Source organism: Triturus cristatus, chromosome 4_2 (genome assembly GCF_964204655.1).
Source record: "Triturus cristatus chromosome 4_2, aTriCri1.1, whole genome shotgun sequence".
Classification (NCBI taxonomy): domain Eukaryota; kingdom Metazoa; phylum Chordata; class Amphibia; order Caudata; family Salamandridae; genus Triturus; species Triturus cristatus.
The window spans coordinates 568,137,939-568,162,692 of NC_140586.1; the positions used below are offsets into that span (position 1 = coordinate 568,137,939).

At 45.6% G+C, this 24,754-nt stretch overlaps 1 protein-coding gene across 10 annotated transcripts in view; it reads left to right on the forward strand.

Annotated features, from left to right (window-relative positions):
• The window catches only part of HENMT1 (HEN methyltransferase 1), a 660,905-nt gene that overhangs the window by 385,624 nt on the left and 250,527 nt on the right, over positions 1-24,754 (forward strand). For 9 of the 10 annotated variants that reach the window (XM_085602234.1, XM_085602229.1, XM_085602230.1 and 6 more), the window contains 2 exons: positions 147-281; positions 17,115-17,297. In XM_085602234.1, the coding sequence (XP_085458360.1) occupies positions 147-281; positions 17,115-17,297 (318 nt within the window). The remainder of the gene's footprint in view (positions 1-146; positions 282-17,114; positions 17,298-24,754) is intronic. The other variant, XM_085602237.1, reaches the window with a different exon arrangement.

Sequence of the window (24,754 nt, forward strand, 5' to 3'; positions counted from 1 at the left end):
CTTAAAGGATCTCTTCTTTGATTCCTGAAGGTTTAGGTTCATATTGTGTATATTTGTACTTTGATATTTTATTATCAATATGTATATGTGACTTATAGACTGTTTCTGAAATTTACTGACATGCTCACTCATTTTATGTATTTTAGGCACACACTGGCCCCCCTTCCTTGTGATTATCTGCAGCCCTGTGCAAGACATTTGTCTGTCACGCTTTACAAAGGTTCGGTTGCCCAAAAGGATCCAGTCTTACTCAACTTTGACATGGTCACTAGTATTGAACTGTGAGTATTCCTCTGTACTAAATTCGTGTAGCATTGCAAACAAAACAAGTTATGTGACATTCTTATACACAGAATATATCCCAAACCTCATCTTCCTACTATGATCTCCCAATAAATACTTTTAATACTCTTCCCTCTCAGATCCCCCCCCCTTATCCTTTTCAATCCAACTAACAGACTCATATGTCCACTTCTCAAATTAACTCAAAGTTCACTATACCAATCCACCACTAATCCCTTTTTGGTTCCCGAGTAGCGTGCTCTCCACGAAAGCGCATCAACGCCTCGTCAGGTGTAGTAAGTACTATATAAATACAATTACAATACAATAGATGAACGGGAAGTAGAGCTATCATGAGGAGAGATGGAAGATGTGCATTTGGAAGAAGGTTGTTAAAAAATCAATAGGTATTAAATAAGAGTGTCTTTGAAAATGCATGTAACCAAATCACTAAAAATACAGACCCACTTAAGGCTGTTAGATCTCGGATGTAGTGACAACTTGTTGGTTGGTAGAGATAGTCCTGTGTGGTATGGCACTAACTTCAGTCACTAGCTTCTTGCGTACTACTCTATACTGATACCTGATATGACTGTTAGTTGCAATGTTTTAAGATCCCGGTATAATATCTACGAGGTGGGGCACTCAAGTCACTGAGTGCAGAGATGAAATTGCTGCTTTAAGCTACAAGACATGGTTGTGGTGAAAAGTCCAAGTTCAGGTTCCGAGTGGGCGTACAGACCATAAACAAAGAGTATTAGATTCAGCAATTCTTAGGCGGATCATTCAACAGAAGCTTTGTTATTGTTAATCAAGACAGATAGAACGAATGTGATGCATGATCTGTGAGATATAGCCTCATTTTATACTCCAGATTCAGTTAGCACTTTTAATGCAAAACCAACTTATGTTATAATGAATCGTGCCACCGTGCACATTGATATTCTAGAGAATTGGTAGCACATGTGCAGAGACATTCTAGCAAAGCTGTTAGGATGCCATCGCCAACATAAATGCTTGAGATGCGCCCTTGCATATAGCATCCTCGTGTGCTTTCTCAGCCACGGTCTAATTCTTGAAATAAATCATCGGCTCAGCAGCCTCTGTGGTCATATACAATGCCTAGAAATAAAGTGTTATACGTAAAATGGGTAGTGAATATTGCATTCGCAAAGAGTGGGTAGGGTCTGCTACTACACAAAATGGTAAGACGATTGGTAAGAAGGCTTTCACCCAAGATTCAATTTTCACAGTCAGTGTTAAAAAGTCACTTCCATGTTTACTTATTCAAATACATCACACTGTTTTAGAGTGAAATAGTTCAAATTTAATGTTGGTGCTTCCTGGTAATGTCTTTATTCATGTTGCGACAGATAACATCATGAACAACCAAGCTGTTTTCCCCCTTGGTAGTGCGCAGGCCTGGAGTTCTTTCAATATTTATAACAGATGAATGCACATGCCAAATGACAGCAATTCCCACAATAGATATTATTTTTGTTAGCATTGGAAAAAAAGTAGGATTCTAAATATAATCAGTGATTAATGTACATTTAAACCAATAAACCATTGGTCAAAGTTTCCATTTTTTGATGGTCAGCCAACACATGTTTTGCCCAGTAGAGGTATGCAGGCCTGAGGCTTTCTCAAGGCTGCTAAGGGAAAGAAATTAAAGGCAAAAGATGATGATTAAACATCATGTTAGTTTTTAATGTTAGGTTGTGTGAAGGCACACTGTGATTCTATGGCAGGACCGGAGGCTCCAATTATGCTTTTTCCTTCCTTCGCTTTATTACTATGCCAAACACAGAGCAGCCAGAAAAAAGAGTGACTTTTACAACCAGAACTGGAAAAAAACATCCTCCGGTCACAAGATAAACAATCCAAAATGTTTTGTCTTATAAACATCAACTCCCATCAGTCCAAGGGATAACACAGCATCCAAGTCCTTCCACGCTGTCCATAACTCCTAGAAAGCTCCTCCATTCCGTGAAGCCCTCCTCTTTCTTCGCTGCTGTGCAGCCAGTTATGTCCCTTTCGTTTTTCTGGTATTTCTGTGTTTAATACTTGGAGCTTGATAGCGCTTTGGTGGGTCATGAGTTAAGGGACGCAACGGTTCTTTGTATATGTGGTGTTGATTTTATCCCCACAGAGTCCCTTACGGCTGCGGGAGCGTTTATCTCGCTCCTTTCACGGCCGGTCCACCTGCGGCGGCCTTTGTTGGCCGCTAGGGGGAGCCCGTGCGTCCCGTTGCTCTCGCAGCGCGGCTTTCTCTTCAAAGGGAGCCGCGCTGAGAGAGTCGAGTCTGCCGGAGCCTGTCCCCCTGCCGCCTCACCAGAACGCCCTTCGGGGTCTGTATTTGTCCCGCATTAGCATTTTATTACGCCCGCAGGGGTCTGTATGCCAGCGGAGGTCTCGGAACTCCGTAATCGCCTGAGGGCAGGTTGAGCACTGTGACAGCGCACTGGGTGGCGGTGTGGTCTAGTCAGTACTGAGGGCCGGCGCGCTTGGGTGTGTGTGCCACCCACAGCGGCTGGGCCGCATTTAAAGCCTTGCAGTTCTTGGATCTGCCCAAATTTGTCCTGGCACTGCCGGTCCACCTTTAGCCCTAATAAAGACTTGGTCTGTTGTGGCTGCTTCCCCTGTTGGCCTTAGCCTGCACTGCTGCCTACCTGTTACGAAGTTCTCCACTTCTGCGGGGTTGCGGCATTGCCTTGGGGTTATCCGGGGGCAATATGGAGCAGGGGAGCTATTATGAGGAAGAAGAGGCGACACAGTACTTGCCTCTGGATGATGATTTGTTGGAAGCAGTAGATAGTTCTATCTTTAGGTGTGTTTATGAAGTGGTAGCCCCTATGGAGGAACGCCTGTCTAACCGCATTGTGGCGGAATGCGCTAGATTAGCACAAGCCCATCGGGGGGCTGCTTCTCCTGCACCAGGTCCTTTACCTCAGGAGGGTGGCCCGTCCCCCAAGAAAGTACGTAGAGAGGGCGGCACGGAGGAGTCGCAAGGGGTGGACAAGGACACCTTTGAACGCTTGAGGCCGGCTTTCTTGGCTAAGTCTGGTCCACCTCCTTCTGCGCCTCCCCCACCGCCGGAGCCCGCAGTTTCCACCGCCCCTCCCTCGCTGTCCCAGGCTGGAGGTTCCCCGGCAGATACCGATGATGAGGAGGGGTCTTCGCGTTCTTGGCGTCCGGCCAGTTCCGCGGGCACATTGCCCCAGGATGACACAGGTATGCTGGACCCGGATGAGATTATGCATCTGCGCTCCGCAGCCTGGGCTCTGGGGGACAAGGTGGCCAAGTTCGTGGCGGGACGCCTCCGCAAGCCTCTAGAGAAAGAAGCACGGGGATGTCTCAGAGCGGAATGTCCACGCCCCACTTTAGAGGGGAAGGTAGCCCTTATGCCCGAGTTAGATTAAAAAATGGCTACCTGCCTGGTTAAATATGTGAAGGACCCCTGCAAAGGTATAGACCGATCCTGGCGGTCCTGCCAGGATAAGCTTTTGGATGCCATAGGTCCTATGACCAAGATTCTAGATATGGCGGAGGAAGCAAAAGTCACGGGTTCTACCATTTCCCCCGAGTTGCTATCTAACTGGGCGCAAAGGGTGATAATCTTCATGGGGAATGCAAACTGCGCCCTATCAACTGAACGCCGATGTTCATTGCTGATCAAACTCGACCCAAAACTGGGCGACTTAGCATCTTCTGAGGCAGGCGCTGTGGCTCAAGGGGGCCTCTTTGGGGACTCCTTCGTAAAAGAATTGGGAAAATTCGTAGCCACTTTCACCTCCTTAGACAAGGCCCAATCCAGCATTAAAAGAGTTTTCCAAACTCGTTTTTCCCAAGGAGCCGGTCGCGGTAGGGGCCGCTCGACCGGCCGTGGCGGTCAGCAGACTAGTAACAGAGGACAAGGCTCCAGGCGAGGGCAGTACAAGTCCTCGGCCAACTACAACAACTTCTACCCTACCAGAGGTCAACGTTTCCGGGGCCGTGGTGGCTTTAAGAACAACTCCGGCGGAGGCCAATCAAGCGGTGAGTGTCATGCAAGCGGAGCAAGTGCGTATAGGGGGTCGTTTGGCGGCCTTTCAGGGCGCTTGGGCACAGCTTACGGCAGATGCTTGGGTCTTGCAGACTGTAAAGGGATTTCACGTGGAATTTTACAGCCAGCCTGTTCAGGCAGAACTCCCACGGCCCATTTCCTTTTCCGTTCCCGATGCACAGCTAATCGTCGAGGAGGTGTCCGCCCTGCTCAGGAAAGGAGCCATCTGTCGATCAGCTCTGCACCCAAACGGTTTCCTCAGCAATATCTTTTTGGTAGAAAAGAACGATGGGGGACGACGTCCGGTGATCAACCTCAAAGAGTTCAACGGGTGGTTGGTCTACCGGCATTTCAAGATGGAGGGGATCCATCTTCTTCGGGATGTATTCCTGCCGTACGATTGGATGGTGAGGCTAGACCTCAAGGATGCGTATCTGGTGGTTCCAGTCCATCCTCCCCATCGCAGATTTCTTCAGTTTCTCTGGCGCGGCCATGTGTACGAATTCAGTGCCCTTCCGTTCGGGCTTTCTTCCGCACCTTGGTGCTTCACAAAGGTGCTTCATACCGTGATAGTTTTTGAGGGGTCAAGGAGTCAGGATGATTGTGTACTTAGACGACATCCTTCTCATGGCTCAGTGCCCCCTGAGGCTGACAGCTCAGTTGCAGCAGACAGTATCCCTTTTGGAGAGCCTGGGGTTTGTCATCAACAGGACGAAGTCGGTCCTAGCACCAACGCGCAGTCTGGTCTTTCTCGGTTTCGTCGTGGATTCCGTTCAGTCCTCCTTGAGCCTCCCATCTCGCAAGATGGCCAAGATCCGACATACTTTACGGCAGACCATCGCCAGACCCCAAACCTCCCTCCGTCAGATTGCCCGGGTGGTAGGACTTCTTTCCTCCTCCATCCAGGCAATCTTTCCGGGACCCCTTCATTATCGGGCCTTGCAGCGCCTAAAAGCACATCGCCTCAGGAGGGGGCTTTCGTACGACCAGGCAGTCCCCCTGTCGGAAGAGGCCAAAGAGGAGATGTCATGGTGGTTGACACACATGGAGGCCTGGAACGGTCGTGCAATCTTCGGCTCAGCACCGGATATAGTCATAGAATCGGACGCAAGCAGATCCGGATGGGGTGCCCGGTGCGGAGAATTCTCCACAGGCGGCGTTTGGTCGTCAGAGGAGTAGAAGTTGCATATCAACGCCTTGGAACTTCTGGTTGGTTCGTTCTCTGTCCGTTGTTGGACCAAGCGTAAGCGAGCGCGTGTGTGCTTTTGAAGATGGACAACGTTTCAGCGGTCCGTTATGTCAATCGACTGGGAGGTCCCCGGTCCTGGGCCTTGGCGAATCTCGTGAAGGAATTTTGGGAGTATTGCTTGGCACACCAAATTTTGGTGACGGCGGAGTACCTGCCGGGCCAAGCCAACCAGGTAGCAGATTGGCATTCCAGACATCTGAGAGATTCCAGCCTATGGAAGCTGGATGTTCGGGTCTTTCAATGGTTGAACGATCTCTGGGGCCCGTTCTCAGTGGATCTTTTTGCATCTCGTCTCGACCATCAGCTCCCGTGCTTCTTCAGTTGGAGGCCCAATCCGCTGGCGGAGGCCACGGACGCGTTTCTCCAGGACTGGAGTCACGAGAGGGGTTATGCCTTCCCGCCATTCTCGATGGTGATAAGAACGGCGACCCGGGTCCGGCTCTTGGAAGCAGATTTAGTGGTGGTGACGCCTTGCTGGAGGTCTCAAGTTTGGTTTCCAGTTCTTCTGGAACTTTCTTGGGATTTTCCAATCCTACTCCCCTCACTTCCTCATCTTCTTCTGAACCCGAACGGGGAGCAGCACCACCTCATTCACCAAGGATCTCTCCGCCTCATGGCATGGAGGCTTTCAGGAGACGCTGGTCGCTCCCAGGCCTTTCGGGATCGGCTCAAGGTCTCTTATCAAGGGCCTGGGCAGACAGTACATCTAAACGCTATCGGTCCGCTTGGACTAAGTGGATGCGTTGGTGTCTCTGACGGGGTCTTGATCCCATGGTCGCAGGCGTCGTTCCCATGTTGAACTTTCTCGCTGATTTGGCCACAGAAGGTCTGGTTTACCGCTCTATTAACGCGGTTCGTTCGGCGATTTCTGCAGCTCATTATCCGGTAGACGGAGCCCCGATTGGGGAGCACCCGTTCGTCTGTCGACTCTTGCGGGGTATCCGTCTGTCACTTCCCCTGGAACCGCGATACTCGGTCCTCTGGGATGTCAATTTGGTATTGAATCTTTTCTTATCCTGGCAGCTGAATAAATATCTTTCTTTGAAGGAACTCTCCGCTAAGCTGGCCATGCTGTTATGTTTAGTTTCCTGTCACAGGGTTTCTGACGTCCGAGCGTTGGACGTTACGGCAAGGGGTTACGTTTACGTTGGGTCGACATACTAAATCAGATTCAAGGACTATTTCATATCCAGCTTTTACGGACGCGCCCAAACTGTGTGTGGTAAATTGTCTAAAGACGTATTAGGACATGACTCTTGAATTACGCCCTCCGGGCGAACGGCAGCTTCTTATTGCCTTGAGAAAACCGCACAAAGCTGTCTCCTCCCCCACGATAGCCAGGTGGGTGAGGTGGGTCATGCAATAAGCGGGTATTGATACAAAGCAGTTTGGAGCGCATTCGGCTAGGGGCGCGATGGCTTCTAAGACATTTTCTTTGGGACCTCGCTTGGAGGATCTTATGCGAGCGGCAGATTGGTCTTCCGATTCCACCTTCAAAAGGTTTTATTTTAAACCAGTGGTGGATGTGGCTCAGTTGGTGGTAAGTAAGCTTTGAACTAGCATAATCGGAGCCAGCCTCCGGTCCTGCCATAGAATCGAAATTTGCCTAGCAGGGTAACGGCAAGTTAAATTCTATTAAGGACACGGAGGCGAGGATTATCCCTCCCTTTGCACAGTAGGTGCGAACCCACCCGTACTTCCGTAAGTAATCCAGTTTCTGTTTTTTTCTGTCAGTTATTTGATTGCCGCATGGCGACCTGTGCGGTGTGTCCAGTAATAAACTCTCGTGTTTGTTTACATGCAGGAAATGATGGAGCTAAGCAGGATCAGTAATGTTCAGGCGTGAATTTGCGCGAAGAAAGAGGAGGGCTTCACGGAATGGAGGAGCTTTCTAGGAGTTATGGACAGCGTGGAAGGACTTGGATGCTGTGTTATCCCTTGGACTGATGGGAGTTGATGTTTATAAGACAAAACATTTTGGATTGTTTATCTTGTGACCGGAGGATGTTTTTTTCCAGTTCTGGTTGTTAAAGTCACTCTTTACTGCTTTTCTGGCTGCTGTGTGTTTGGCATAGTAATAAAGCGAAGGAAGGAAAAAGCATAATCCTCGCCTCCGTGTCCTTAATAGAATTGAAACTTACCGTTACCCTGCAAGGCAAATTTCGATTCACGCCACATGTGATGTTTTATTTATTTTTGCTTTGTGTGATGCATATGTGAAAGAGATAGGGGAATGGGTTTGAGTGAAAGCAAACCTATTAAAGTATCCTAAATTGAAATTACAATGTTTTTGGGATCTCCCACCTTCCCATGAAAGGCTCTTGCCAGCAGAGAAGGGGGCCCCTGCCTCACAAGTCCAAATTCCTCAAGTCATGTTTTGCATTAAAAATATCCTTCGTTGCTGACACCAGATAGCTGCCTTACTGACCTGGGTTTTATTATGCCCTTAATTTAGTCATCACACCAATGCTCGCCCTATAATGTATCTGGAGATCTGCAACAGTAGTGGATCCCACCCCTTAGTTGAAGGGGCCTCCAGTTCTTCTGCCTTTCTCTAAGATGTGTTTTTTTAAGTTTTAGTTCTGAAAGTCAGGGCACAGAATGCCGAACATCAGATTGTTAAAGGGACTTTCTCATCTCACTGTACTGACTGCATAGAGCAAACACAAGTTGATACTGAGGGCCCCCTGCCCCCTCGAGAATAGAAGACACGCCCTCCCCCCGCGCCAGCGGCACTGCGGGGTTGGCCATTATGCTCCTTAGCAAAGCATAGGACTTTCGCCCATTTCTATTTCCCCTCTTGGGGTGGATTTGGGCATGATCTGCTAGTCCATGGGCAGAAAAATAAAAACAAAGAGCACAGTTGCTTTTTGAAGCCTTGTGAGGTCCGGGGCAATGCATTTATTCTAATGCTAAAGCGTTTGCCCAGCACACCACATTAAACTTCAAGTAACTTCTCATGCAGTTAAGTCTGTGTGCAGCGCCTGCCTGCTGTGTCCTCCTGGCAGGCAGTAATCATTCTCAAGATCCCAAGCTGAGTAAGTTCCTTTGAAGAGCACTGTCAGAGGCCAGCCATTGTAATTAACTTAATGTGATTACCATTAGGTTAATTTCACTATTTGATCCCTAACTATGCCAGGCGAATTCCTTGTTTCTTTAAATTCTTCAATGCTAGGAATGAGGAATTCTTGGTTTAGAGGGAATTTCTTTTGCATTTCTCCTTTTTTAGGTAGCGCAGCACATGCACTATCTCTTAAGACATGCTGTATGTACTCTGCGGGCTTTCTGCAAGCCCATCACTTTTCATTCGTTCCTTCGTCTGCCTTTAGAAATTCCTTTGGTTTCTTTAATTAATAATTTACATTTGTCCTTCCTTTTGGCTGTTTTGTTCCCGCCCTGGAGACTGGCCTTGTTACATGGATCAGTTCACTTCTGGCCATTTATGTTAGTTTTGGCGCACTACTTTTTCTTTTGCCTCGGCTCGTGTTTTAGGATGGTTATGGGGCTATTCGCTTTCAGAACACAATAATCTACTTCCCTTTCCGCTCTTTCCCCGCCTCAGTTCCACTCACTTGTGACAGCAGCTGTTCCAGTAAAGTTGATATCTTCAGTTTCAAAACCCTGCTCACTCGTTTTATTGTTTTTAAAAAAAATAGGATTACAAAACCTGCCGGCTGGCTTATTACAGTAAAAACAATGCTAAACAGGAGATATAACTCCAGATGCCATTGGCACATCTCCAGCCGCTCCGCATCATTACATTTCAAGCGAGCGTTAATCTGAAAACAATCGCCACAAAATGAAATGGGAATGCAAATCTGTGCGGTCATGCAGAAATCAATGACATGACTAGCATATCCTCTTTAACGGGTCAATCGAAACCGCCCCTAGCTGCAGAGTGTGAAGTTTCCTTGAGGCGGTGTCACGTTCCTTTCGGTGAAGGGAGAGCAGTCTCTTTGGAAGAGTTTTCTACACAGCCCTTGATTTTCCCGTAAGGGCATATCCTCCTATCGGTGGTGTAATTGTGCACGGCTCTAAGTCTCTGCTTTTCTGCACTGTATGGGAGATGTTTGCTCTAGTTTGGTGCACTTTCCTCCCCTGCTTCCTTTTGTTGACTTTTATCTTCTTTGGTCCGGCCTGGGGGACTTTCCGAGCACACTAATCTGAAGAACCTTTGGGGGCAGTAGCGCAAACAATGATGTGAGTTTTTAAATGTGTTGCTAGATTTCATCAATGTGAGGTGGCAATGGAGGACTGTATTTATTGGCTACACCCCCATCCTACAATGCAGTTTCATTGGCACATATGTATCCGCTCTACACCCCCTGTGACAGCCCCCCACCACATCACCCAAATAAATAGTGCTCTTTTTAGTCGTGCATGTAGCCCTACTCCCCTCTTGTTGTAATTTGTGTCTGCCTCGGCCATGGCTTTTGAGAACCAGTTCTCCAGCCCCAAGCTAGACAAGTGCACGATGCAGGGGAGGACGAAAGGTCAAGTAACATTCTTCTATCTTTTATTTTTAAAATAAAGCCAAATATTGGATTTTAAGGGCTTTCTTAGGTTTGGTAATTGCCTTAAAGTGAAAGAGTGCTGCTCAGACGGCCGCTCTTCTGTGTGTGTGCAGTTGCACCAGCTTCTTGCAGGGTTGTTTCTTGTGTTTTGACACACTGTTGCTCGTGCAGCCCTGGTGCTTATACACAAGAGAGGGACATGTGTGGTGGCTTCTTCCCCAACAAGTCTATCCTAGATAACACCTCCCCATTCTTGCGCCTAAGCGCAGCAGAATGCTCTCTGGAGCAGTCCCTGGCAGCTGCTGTGCATGACCGGCCGAGAACAAGGCGCCCCTCCAACACCCTCAGGAGCCCTTAGTGGAACAGGCCTCAGTGAATATATATTTTTGTACTGCTTTTGTTCGATATTATTGGCGCTTTTAAAAATGAGGCAGAGATGAGCCATGAAAAATCAAGAAATCAAGGTGAAGTAAGTACTGCATGGGTTAATGTATCTGCTGCAGAGAGCTATGCATAACTGCCAGGTGGATCTTTGTGGAACCGACTGTCATTCTTCCTTGCGAGGTCCATAAAAAGAGTGACATTAAGTTGTGAAAAAACAGGGTGTGTTATTTTATATTACAGGCTAATGTTATTGTCTTTTTCACGCAGTTATCGTACTTTCACCTCCTCTCTCGAATATGACAGGCTGAGCGAGGTAGGGAAGGTGTAGTTTGCACACTTTTCCTGCAGCTCCTTGGCATTGGGGTAGTTCAGTCACTTTGCAATGCAAGGTACTAAGGATGGCTTTTTAAGGGCACAACGTTACTGTATCTGTTGCACATAATTAAGCTATTTCCAGTAAGTGTATTTGTGTACGCTAGGGATGGGAAAGGAAGAGGTGTAGGCATTATTGTTTAAGAGGGGGAGGCAAGGAACAACATATCTCGTTAGCTGTTTCTGTGTGAATGACAGTGCGTGTAAAAGAGCAAAGGTTATATTTTTGAAAGTACTGGAAGGATATAAAGGTAAACAACATAAAAATATCGTGGTTTTGGCTATTCTGAAGTAACATGGCGCGAAAAAGCACAACATGAGTGGTTCGTGATCACAAGCACACGTGAGAGTGAAAAGTGTTGTGGCACCACTGCACCAATGGAAGCTATGCCTACATAATTGTGAATCGAAATTAGGGATAGGAGAGGAATATGTATATGGGTGAAAGAAAGCAGTTGTGTGTTGTTTTTGGGTTTGTGTGAGGTGCGGTGCCACTGCACCTGTTGCACAAACAAAAGCTATGGGCCAGTAAGTAGAGTTGCGTTGGCTATATGCAGTAGAGTAGACGAAGATGGAGAGGTGTGTTTTGGATGGGATACAGCGAGAAGGGTGATATGTTGTGCTGTTGTTATTATAGCACAGGCATGAAAGAGGACACTTGGTAGTTAAAAAGGGGGCCAAGTTCAAAATGTGTGTCAGTGCGCAGTGGAATAGGCAGTGTGAAATGTCCCCTAGTGGAAGGAGGACAGTAGGTTCTGTGGGTCCTGATTAAAATAAAAATGTGGGTCAGTGCTCAGTGTCCTGGTGTTGCTGCCCTTGCTGCACGGCTGCAAAGAGTCAGTGCAAAGACGCATTGATTGGGGGTGGGGGTTGTTGTCACCCTGGTTAAACCACTGTGCACTTTAAATAAATGTTGTGTCAACATGCGTGATCCCCTCAAACCTATGCAAATGTTTTTGAGACAACAACCCCCACCCCCAATCAATGCTCTCCTATAGCCCCTCACTATGCCTCTGCCACTTTGCCCTGACTCTTTGCAGCCGGGCAGCAACACCAGGACACTGAGCACTGACCCACATTTTTATTTTAAACAGGACCCACAGAACCTACTGTCCTCCTTCCACTAGGGGCCATTCCACACTGCCTACTCCACTGCGCACTGACACACATTTTGTACTTGGCCCCCTTTTTAACTACCAAGTGTCCTCTTTCATGCGCCTCTCACAAACCCAAAAACAACAAACTGCTTTATTTCACCCATACATATTCCTCTTCTATCCCTAATTTCGATTCACAATTCTATAGGCATAGCTTCCATTGGTGCAGTGGTGCCACAACACTTTTCACTCACGTGTGCTTTTGATCACAAACCACTCATGTTGTGCTCTTTCACGCCGTGTTACTTCAGAATAGCCACAAACCACGATTTATTTTAATTTTTTTTACCTTCATATCCTTCCAGTACTTAAAAAAATATAACCTTTGCTCTTTTACACGCACTGTCATTCATACAGAAACAGCTAAAGATATATGTTTTTCCTTGCCTCCCCCTCTTACACAACAACAAAGCCTACACCTCTTCCTTTCCCATCCCTAGCGTACACAACTACACTTACTGGAAATAGCTTCATTATGTGCAACAGATACAGTAACGCTGTGCCCTTAAAAAGCCATCCAAATCAGATGCATGCTTTCTTACAAAGTTGAAACAGGATCCCAAGCATCCAATTACTTGCACTTCAGCCCAAAACAACATGGCTACACCACTACGCACATTTTAGGTCTCGTCTGGTGTTAGCAGCACGCATGCGCTGCTCTCGCCATGACGAGGCCTTTTGGAATCGATTCGGATTCCAAAGCGTGCACGCGGGGAGACAGAAGAGACAGAAGATGTGCACGCGGGGATTAGATGCTTTACTGGCGGCGTGATACTCTGGGGACTTTTTTTTTTTCGCCGCCAGTAAAGGCAGTCCCCGCGTGCACATTTTCACAGCTGTGAAAACTCTAATCATTTTTATTCACATCTAACTCATTTGTGTTGGGTAAAAGATTACTTCACACGTTCTCGGTTCCTCTCACAGATGTTTTAGATCTTGCTACAACCTGTATCTTACAATTGTAGCTGACATTTGGGGGGGGATCTTCAGTGCTGCGGTGTGAATCCTGGCAAAGCCATCTCAGCATGTCATCCTTCTGAGGCCGATAAAATGAGTGCCATTAAGATCAGCGTGAACTGCTACATAAAGAAGTCTTTATTCTTTGCTCACGTTCAGCACAGCCACCAAATCTCCCCACCGGCCTCCCTCGTGTTCAGCTCAGACGGCAGTTTACCCTGGGTCTGGTGTCATTAATAACTTTAGATTGTAGTGTGTTTGCTACACATTCGGGAAATCATTATTTATTTTTGTAATGTGTTAATTGTGCTCCTAAATCCATAAATAGGAAGACATGCATGCCACTGCTTTGTATTTAGGAGTCTGCCTCGAGTAATCAGCCAAAAATGTTTTTGTTTAACTTTTTTTCATTTTTTTCCGCTTGAAAGATCCCTGCTTTTCTGCAAGTCAGGAAGGAAATATAATTCTCTATTTTCTCGAGTCGGACCCCGGGTGTGATGTTACGAGTCTATACGTCGCATTGCTCCCTCGTCCTCCCACATCCTGGGCGTGAACAGTGCCCGGATTAACAGCGCCCAGAGCATTGTCCGCCGCCGTGAAAGGCGCACTAAAGAGGGGCCCGGGTGAAAAGCCTCCATGATGGGCCCTGTCACTGATCCGTCATAAAGAGGTGGGAACAAAAACCGCCGCATGAGGGTCCCCTGTGGGGCTTCAGTGACATGGACACACCTGCAGGGGGTGTATGTACGGTGGCGGTTGGAACATGTGACTGCCAGAGCCTTCCAGGTGTGCTTCCGGAAGCGGTGTGGATTTCACACAAATCAGAAGTTTAACCCAAAACGTGGGTGGGAACTTACATGAGCGAAGGTCTATATATATTTTTTTGTGAATCTGCTTCACGACATGTTTGGTTTTATGTACAAGGTAGCTCCCTAAAACTAGTTTCTTAAACGTGGCCTGTGTATTTTTTCTGATTTATAAAATTCCTACAAAATCTTAGCAGAATTTGGAAACCCGAAGCGAGGTGGGATTTAGAACGCGTCAGGGGGCATGCTATTAAGGACTTCGTTTTACAGATGAACTAACACCAAAGAGCCCTGACTCACATGATGAGGAGGCTCTGCGTTGGATTCATTAGGTCTTGACCTCTGACCCTTTTGAGCAACGCCCACCATTGTGGCCGCCCGCCAGGTGAGCTCCACCACTGAGACTACCAAACAAAAAAAGTTCAAAGCAGGAGGGTTCTAGGGAATTTAAAGACCACACAGGATTGTATCCCCAATGATTACATTCAAAACTGTACGAAATCCTAGGGTCTAATCAAGACTACGGTGAAAAAGCGTGGTGAACCACTACTAACTGATGTCTACAGAAATCAACAAAGAACCAATGGCTATAACCCACTGAAATAACTGTGGGCATTTCCCTTTTCAGGAAGAAATCCCTCACTCACCAAAGGTGACATGCTTCATCATATTGGATTCTCCTCCCAAAGGAAACCCCTAGTTCCTTTGTGGGCTACAACCCCCTCTCTGAGAGGAAGGAGCTCAGGGATGTTTTAAATGGTTATAGGATATTCTAAATCCACATATGAAGAGGACGACAGTGTGAATGAGGGCGCAGCGCAAAACAAAAAGCTAAAGTGAAGAAAGTGAGACTAAAACTAGCTAGTGAGCGTACAACAGTACAGTTTATTCCAATACACCCACTGCCAGGATTAAAAACAGTGCACCAGCGGTATGGATTTAAACCGCATTGGTACGGTGGAAAAAGATGGTCAACATGTTTCAGCCTTAAAGCCCATACGTGGACGGGGCTTTCATCAGGACCTAATGTGGTACTGCTGAGTGCTGCTGGTGAGCTCCACCACTGGCCAGGATGTCTGAGTCATACGAAAGATTGTGAAGCAAGGGGTCTGTCTCTCTCCTTGTCCACAAGTAATCGCGTGCTGGCGGACATGCAATGGACTCAGTCCAAACCTCTGAGACACAGCAAATTTCCCAACTCATCTCATGAGCGCGCATCTGCTCCGGGCACGCGATGTGTAAACCATGGACAGAGTTTGGGTGAGGAGAAACCCCGCAGACACCCACAGGAGACAAGGATGGAAGATCACAGCAGGCCAAGGTCAGCGTGTGGTAGCGAAGGAAGCGCGGATCTAGTGTTTGAGCGATGGTAGGAGTGCAGGAGCGAAGGGACAGAAGTATTACTGGAGTAAAGAGACAGATGAAGGGACAGATATTTTGTGCTGGAGTGACGAAGGGACAACAACACTGCAGGAGTGAAAAGGAGAAAGAGGCAGCCCTAAGGGTAAGGAGACAGAGCTACTGCAGGAGTGAAAGGACAGAGCGCTGGAGGGACTCAGCTAGTGCATTAGGGAAGGGAGAGAGCTTTGTGCTAGAGTGAAGAAAGGACAGAGGTATTCCTGGATGGAGAGACAGTGCTAGTGCTGGAGTGAAAGGGACAGAGTACGTTCGAGAGTGATAAAGGGGCGGAGCTAATGGTGGAGCAAAGGGGAGACCGAGATAGTGAGCGAGGCAAAGGACAAAGCTGATGCGAGTGCAGGTGTGAAGAGACAGAGCTAGTGTAGGAGTGAATGGGCAGAGCTAGTGCAGGTGTGAATGGGCAGAACTAGTGCGGGTGTGAAAAAAGGGACAGAGCTAGTGTAGGTGTGAAGGGGCAGAGCTGGTGCAGGTGTGAAGGGACAGAGCTGGTGCTGGCGTGAAAAAGGGACAGAGTTAGTGTTGGATTGAAAAATGGACAGAGCTAGTGCAGGGGGGAAGCGACAGAGCTAGTGCGGTAGTGAAAAGGGACAGAGCTAGTGCAATTGTGAAGGAACAGATAAAGTGTTGGATTGGAAAAGGGAAACAGCTGGTGTAGGCGAGAAGGGACAGAGTTAGTACTTGAGAGAGGAAAGGAAGCGGCTATTGCCGGGGTGAAGGAACAGTGTTTTTGTGCTGGACCAAAGAACGGACAGAACTAGTGATGGAGTGAAAAAGGGACAGAGGTATTGCTGGCGTGAAGGGACAGAGCTAGCGTGAGCTCTGGGAAAGGGACAGATGTAGAAAGATTTATTTATTTATTTGTTTAATGCATTTTTATATAGCGTGGACTATACCAAAAAAGTCAGAGCGCTTCACAATAGAACCAAATACAATACATGAGGAAATTTACCAACTTACACGTTACAGATACAAATCGGAAAGTTGAAAAAGTAAAATAAAAAGAATAGGTGGCAATCACACAAAAACAACAAGCAATTGCAATGCAATAGGTCTCGCCTTTGCGAGAGTTTGAGCTATTGGCATTGTAAATGACAATGCCTTTTATTTATGTGTTTTGAAAACCTGCAAGCGGTGTGTAAACACACACTTTGTACTTAGAGTCGTTGCTTACGAGAAGCAAGGCTGGCAGTAACTGCGCCTCTTTTACTGCCAGCTTTTAGTACAAAGTGCGTGTTTACGGACCGCTTACAGGTTTTCAAAACACATAAATGAAAGGCATTGTCATTTACAATGACAATAGCTCAAACTCTCACAAAGGCGAAACCTATTGCATTGCAAATGCTTGTTAAAACAGTTGTAGAGTGCTTGCCTTGTCATCTAGAAATTAAATGCACATGCCCTTCTGAAGCAACACACCATTACTGTTTTTCTAGGACCCTTTAACACACGAATTTGAAGTCCAATTGAGAAACTCAAGCTTATGGATAATCGCAAAGATGCAGAGCTTTGCCCTGGAGGAGGAAGTTATAAATCTGCCATAATGTAATATGTGCACTCAACACCTTTCTTTTTAGAAGCTGCAGTGCAACCTGGATAATGCGCTGCATGGCTACACACTTATAAGAGCCAAAAGGCGAGACCTATTGTCTATGCCAATGCTAGTTTCCAATCCGTGGGAGGCAAATGCAGAAACAGTTTCGCGTCCACTTTCCGCGGACAGGAAAATGGGCATTTCCCCCAGCACTAATACTAGGCAGATAATTTCATCTACTGGTGCCCCAGTTACTTTATCAAAGTTGGTAGTTCCTAGAGGCAGTTGAGTTTGCAGTGGTCTTGTTTCTGGACACCTAGTACTAGCAACTATTCTTTCACAAAGCTGTATTTGGCAGTGGTACTGCGCAGTTACATGGGGTTTGTTTCACCTTACAGAATAGAGCATCTGGAGTCAAAAGAACTGGAGATGTACCCAGAGGTGGTATTTGGTTATATGGCTCCTGCACGGGTGATTATCAGCACTCCAAACTTTGAATTCAACCACTTGCTTCCAAAATTGACATTATTCAGACATCCAGATCACAAGTTTGAATGGAAAAGAGAAGAGTTTCAGTGCTGGTAAGTACGGCTTTCAGCTGTAATTTACAATTACTACTTTTTTATATATACTTTTATGTATACCATATAATAGTATTCTGTACATGTGGACGTTTTTGAGTGCTGAACGAAAAAATAAAGTGACATTTGTGTTACCCTATTAGATAGTATTGTTACGGTTTGATGAATCATACTTGATTGGTATAACTGCAGTTTGAGAATGTTGATAAAGAAAATCAATAATTTGGTTTTTATAAGATTGTTGTTAATAATCTATTAAGATAATACCAAAGACCTATTGCATCAATTAATTTTCTAAGACAGGCATTCTTAATCTTTCAGTATATTGATTTAATTTGTGCTAAACACGGTTTTAATGAAATATGTTTGGATGACAAAGAAATGCGTTTTCATCAGAAAAATGCTAATGAATGTTACCACAGTTGCTGTTAAAATATAAAGATTAAAAAATCACTAACACATGTTTAGGGTCTAAGGGAATTAAAGACCTTATGAGGGTTCAGTCCCCAAGCTCGACAACCATATTAAACAAAAAACCCAAAGGTCTGTACAACTACTACTCGTCTTAAAGAAGTCCAAAATAAAGAGACTACAAATCACCAGCTACTATCAGAGGATTAGTAGATAAAGAATGAGAGAACCCTTCTGAGTGGTTGGAATCCCATCAAACACAGGAACTTGATCAGATTTATCATCTGGGTTTCCATCCTTCCATCCACATGCCCTCTTGATCATAGAGGGATCAATCAGTGGAATTCGTCAGGAAGGGGGTCTAGAAATGAGACCTAGGAAAAATTACAGATGTATATAGACTCAGAGAAGTCCTATCTAGTAGTGTAAAGTGGGAAAAAAGGGCAGTGCAATGTGAGTGAGTGAATATAAAACAGGATGTATAGCAGAACAAAGTATTTTGAAGGAGTCTTCAAAGGGGAGCTTTTTCGATTGGCATGTATGGCGGCCCGCTCTGGTCGCGAAGACACCCCCCTGCGGAAGTGCGGGTCCGGTGTTGTCACTTATATAGCACCGAAGGAAAAGCGTGTGATTCTGCATGGCGATAAACAGCAGGAGAAAACATCCCCAAGTTGCACAGGACCACTTTGGTTTTAAAACTCACAAAGGAGACTCAGTGACAATATCCACTAAGGAATATTAACTTTCAAGACCGCATATACCACAATGCACCATTATGACACGCCCTCTTGGGTGGAACATTGAAATATCGCGAGTGCGAGGTAATTTTCATCGCTGCTCTCCACATTGCCTTCCTGTGATCAAGGGCAGAAGGATGCCCGAAACGCGTTTATCGGGCACTCACGGTCGGGTACCTCGTAACACGGCGGTGAACCTGCAGTTAAAATCACTGCTCCGTTCTCCCAAAAGGAATCCGCACTCACGGGGCTAAGTTCATTATTTTAATGATACTTGTGCAAACCAGTATCATTAAAATAATGAACGTACCCCCGGGAGTGCCGATTTCTTTTGGGAAAACAGAGCAGTGATTTTCTATATATATAGAGAGAGGATGTTCGAAAGAGCAGAATGTGTGAATGCGACTTTCATTTTTTACAATTTTTCAAAGATAAGATCCGAGAACTTTAACTATATTTCTGGATCGATACTACTGTAGAGAATGACACCTAAATTTAGATATTTAATGCTGCTGTATACTATTCACGTATGATTACAGAACTGGTTAACTTTGCAGAAAATACAAAAAAAACTAGAAACACTATCTGGGAATATGTGACGTGACAACGCATGCCGTTGCAGCGCAAAACTTTACCCCGAGGGAGCGCTGAAAGTTGGAATAGATTAATTTTCTATTCCAACTCCAGTGTGTGCAACAGTAGGGAAGGTGTTGGAGTTAAATCCAAAACCTTCTACCCACTGCTGCACACCTTTTGCGTTGCAACGGCATGCGATGTAATTGCATGCGTTGAAAAGACTGTTTCCACTATCTGGGCTTTTCAGTAGTTGGTGCAGTGTGTTTAGCAAGGCTGTTTCATCTGGCATGCTGCAGTTGTAAAATTGCGAAAAGTAAGCTACATGCATTGCATCTCTCAGAAACATTTAGTGGACAAGCACAGATAATTAAAATTGTAAATAATATATTCAAAATCTATCTGATTGCTAGCTACACGGCACATAATAAAAGCTAATAGGATTTGAATTTACTTTTTGGCCATAGATCCTCAATAACCCATTGCACGGTTTTCACAGTTACTTTTTTCAGTGGGCTGTATCCTTGTTGCTAAAACCGAAACTACTTTTCAGCACTATGTATTTTTAAAACTGTTGTGGGAAAACTGAAATTAAGAAAGACAAGACCTCTCTTGTCAAGGCAAAAGTCGGTTTACTTGTCTCAGCCGTGAGAACAGCTGCCCTCGCAGGTCTCTACTGATGTCTGCTGTAGCGAGATTTATTTGTATTTCTTTTTCTCTCTCTCTTTAACATAAAAAATGTAATTTCTGGTTTTTTTTTTTGTTTGTTTGTTTTTTTAATAATCTTTTTATTATAGTCAACTTCGTCGAGGCATAACCGTTCCAGGTAATATATGCACACATTATATATCAACACTACATAGTTCAATCTCCTTATCACATTAACACTTCTTACACCGTAGTCATTAACATTGCCCCACATGCTGATATCACCCCCCTTCCTAGCTTTCTTCATCAGAGTCCTCTTCCGTCTGTTCAGGTGGTGGATCACAGATGTTTCCCCTGAATTTGTTCCAGGCCCCCCAGATCTTGCTCCATTTCCGGGGACAACCTCGGTTAACGAATACTGTTCTTTCAGCCAACATAACCGTGTCCATGTCTTTACACCATGTGGTCAATGACGGTAGTTCCACCGCTCCCCACTTTTGTGCAATATTAATGCTTCGCCACCATTATCCCCAGTGTAGCCCACATTTGCTCCGGATGAGTGAGGTCATTCGGCTCCCATATATTTAACAAACATCTCTTGGGCTCTGGTGTTAATGCCACCTCCCCTGTTTGTGATATGGTTCTCATTACCCTTGTCCAATATTCTGCAATTTTCGGGCACTGCCATATGGTGTGATAAAAGGTACCCTCCTCCCCACATCCCCGCAGACAGTATGGGTGTATTGTTCTACCCATCCTATGTAGTGTAGGCCTAGTGTAATAGGTTCGATGCAGAATTTTAAGCTGCACAAGTTTGAGTCGTGAAGGAATGCCCACCTCCCGTGGTGAGGCGAATGCCTCCTGCCATTCAGTGTCGTCAAGGTCACCCACGTTATAAGACCATTTGTTCTTGAGTGACACAGTTGGATCTGGCAGGTTGTTAACTAACTTTCGATAGGTGAATGAAGTAGCCCGCCTCTGCATGTGGTCTGTCAGTAATCTGTCCTCCAGAGGCGAAGCTTCCGGGACATCGGTACCAGGTGGAATGACTGCTGTTAGCGCATGTTTTATCTGCGTATATCGGAAAATTTCAGAGGGTGCTAGCTCGTATTGTTGCTGAAGAGTCTCGAATGTAATTACACTCCCCTTGTTCCACATGTCACCCACCGTGGATATGCCTATTGCATCCCATTGTTTGAATCCCTTACTATTCCTGAATTTTCCCAACCGCTCCGTATCCCAAAGAGGAGCAAGTCGGGTTATAGTCCCTTGCCATCTCAACTCAGCCTGTGCGGCATGCCATATGACGACTGAGTTTTGTGAGCCCCGTTAATGCAGGGGGTTGCTTCTTATTATAAAGGGCGGTCAGCATATTTCCACCTCCCCATACTGATCTGTCTGTCCGAAATGCAGGGTCTGTTGCGGGGCGTGTATCCATTGGTTGATTACCTTTAACTGCGCCGCCCAGTAATATAGTTCTGTGTTAGGGAGTGCTATCCCGCCATCGTACCACCCTCGGACCAGCTTAGCCTGTGCTATGCGCGCTGGTTTGGTACCCCACAGAAGGCTGGAAACCTGCGCCGCTATCGCTTTAAAGTAGCTTGCCAATACTGGTATCGGTGTATTCTCTAGCGCATATAGAAATCGGGGAAGCGCCATCATTTTAAATAGCGCAGCCTTTCCCAACAATGTGAGCGGCAGCGTCCCCCAGTGTTTTGCGTCCCTTTTAAGGCGCTCTAGTGGGGGCACCAGATTTCTGTTGAAGAAATCATCCGTGTCAGCTGTTATATGTATACCCAAGTATTTAAACGTGCCACCCGCGATCCGCAGTGGGCAGTCGTTAGGGAGTTGCGGTTGAGGGCTGTGTAAAATATACATTACAGATTTGGACCAGTTTATGGTGCAGCCTGACGCCCGTCCGAAGAGATCGCATATATTTAGAAGAGCCAGTATGGAGCGCCTAGGGGAGGTCATATATAATAGGATATCATCTGCGTATAGGGAGATGCGGTCTTCCCACCTCACTGCCCATTTGAGACCCCATATCATAGGTTCCCACCTAATCCACGCCGCCAGTGGCTCCAGCACCAGAGCAAAAAGCAGCGGCGACGGGGGACAGCCTTGACGTGTACCGCGCTCCAGTGGAAAGTCTTCTGAGATGCGTCCATTTGCCACCACCTGTGCCACTGGTTTAGTATACAGGAGACGAACCCATGCACAGAACTTAGGGCCGAAGCCCAGGTGATTAAGCCCGTGTTTTTCACACGACCGCGTTGACGGCGAAGCAGGGTTGTGAGGTTGGTCAAGACGCCGTTCCCGCTGCTCCCGCCTTTGATCGCCTTTGTTGCCGCCGCCGCCGCTGGCACCACTCCGGGGGTTGTTTTAGCCTCGTTTTAGGCCCCCTCTCATTAGCGGTTGGGGGGCCCAGCGGGGGCCGGTTGGCAGGTGCGGCTGTGGCGACTGTGGCGACTGCGGTGAGTTGAGAGGCGGAGCGGTGCATGTTTGCACTTTGAGTGGAGGGGAGCGGGTGTCCGGCGCCTGACCTGGTGCATCGAGGTTTGCTGGGGGGCTCATGAGAGGCCGTGAGTGCCCCCCCCGCCCCCTGCAGCTGGAAGTCGAAGAGCAGCAGGAAGAGCAGCGGAAGCAGAAGCCTTTCCAGCGGTGGCAGGAGCCTTTCCCTGAAAGAGGCTGCCGGAACCGTGAGTGAGCGCCTTTCTGTTGAGGCAGGCCCCGTAAAAGTCTTTCCCTATGTAGATAGGAGCTGTGATTGTTACTGCACCGGCAGGGGCCACCAAACCATTCTAAAGTGACAGAATCCACAAGAGCTTTTCTGCAGCGGCAGGTAACCGCTAAAAAACCCGTTTTGCAATAGCGGAATCCTTTTTTTAAAATCATAATCAAATCGTAAGAAGATCCTGGAAAACTGTGAGTGCTATTTCGCAGCGACAGGAACCAAAAAATTTTTAAAAAAAAAGAATTTCAGCAGCGGTAGGTGTCGCAAATCAGTCCCGGTAGCGGCAGGAGCAGCCAAGACTCTTATTTAATGCAGTAGAAGCCGGGAGTCAACCTTAGCAGCGGGAGAGCCCGTTAAAAGTTCCTCAGCGCCTGCAGGAGCGGGTCCATTCCCCTGCGAGTCTCCTCGAGTGCGTCAAGAATATTTTTACCACAGCAGAGTTTTGCTGCAGGTACTAAAAGGGTCGGGTTGGCCTATAAAATCACGGCTAGAGCCGCTGTTATAAATTTTATAATATAATTACAATATACAAACTTTTATTAAGGTATAACTAACCACAAATATAAAATAAACAAAGTAAAATTCTTGGAATGCGCTCAGGAAAGGAAAGATTACTGGGCCCTCCCAATAGACGAGCCCGTAAAATGCAAGCACCGAATGTGTTAACAAAAACTAAAAAGCACAGTTAAAAGGACCAAGTCAAACTCTAATATCACCAATAGCACGGATGTTTGAAAAATCTATAAAAATACCACAGAAATTTGATTTTATGAAAGATCCAACAGGAGTACTTATGTCAATGGAACCAAATTTAGAAATAAAACAATTACAGACACCAATTAAACCAATTAACATCTTGGTAAGAAATAAATCACCAATTGAAATAGAATGTGATATAGAATGTGAGTATGATTATGTCAGCAGTACAAAAATAAAGGAATTAGAGGATCAAACAAACAAACAAACAAACAACGGTCTTGGACAACCAAGTTTTGCTTTTCCAAACAGTAGAGAGGGACTCGGATATAGAAGGGATGAAAACGTGGATAAAAGATCTACCACAGCTTGATAAACCGGTTAACCTTATGAGTTCTGGGGCCCCTTTGCCACTAGAAATTGAAGTCGAAATAAGGAAAAAAAACGAACCAGACAATGCCAACACACAATATGATATCACACTTAAAGACGACGAAGTCAACCAAGTCACCCAAGTAAAGCAATCCCCAATTACGGAGAGTATAAATATGGCATTTGTGTCGAGTATGCCATTAGGAAAGAGTGGAGACCTAAACGGGGAATTGACTTGTGACAAACAAGAGTACGACACTTTCAATCAATCAAAAAAGCGACTAATAAAACCAGAGGAGGGAATGTGCAAATGGAAAAAGTTGAATACATTGATAAACATTGGGCTAAAGGAAAAACTCAAACAGAAAATCATGAAAATTCCCAGGATGATATAAACACTCGTATGAAAAAAAACGAGGTACTTAATAAAGCAGGTCTAAAAAACACAGGCAATCAAGATCTAGGATCGGTATGGGATATATTTTATCATACATCAATACTAACTCTGGAAGCATTGACATATCAATCAAATAAAATGGATACCCAAATTGAAATACTAGGAGTTATGGCTAATGCAGTCACCGGAATTGATCATAAATTAGCTGAGTTAAATAACTTAATAAATAAAGCTCAAAAAGAAGCAGCTTCAAATTACTTTGACTGCACATGTGCACCTATAATAAATAAACTGGCTACTATTCCGGATGTAATAAATAGCATATTAGAAGACGTTGAAAGCACTGTGGGAAAAAAACTAGAAAATCAAAAAGCTGTGATAGGTTGCATTGGAAAAAAATTTTTTTTACCATCTGCAATTGATGAAAAAGAAAAAATCGAACAAATTGGCGAAATTAAAATTTCTAATATTGTGAACAAACCAACTATGAAAGCAATGCAGAAGAAACCAGATGAAATATATAGTTTCAATAACACGGTACAGTGGAATGACATAGGACAGGATAATGAAGATCTTATGGCCTTTGAATTAACAAAGAGACAAAGGAAAAAATTACGTAAAACAAGAAAAAAGGAAAAAAAGGAAAAAGCTCTAAAAACATCTCATACCAGATAACTTGATAACACAAGAAGGAAAAAAAGAAACTGGAAAGAAAGACGGCGATGTTCTAAGCAGTCAGTTTACAAAACGATTGGCAAGGAACGAAAAATATTATGATATATTCACAAAGTCTGGGAAACATATTGCAGACTTAAAATCAATTCCTTCAAATACATATACAAGCATACCTACGGAAAATACTGTTCAAAAAGAGGGGAGGAAAGTTCAG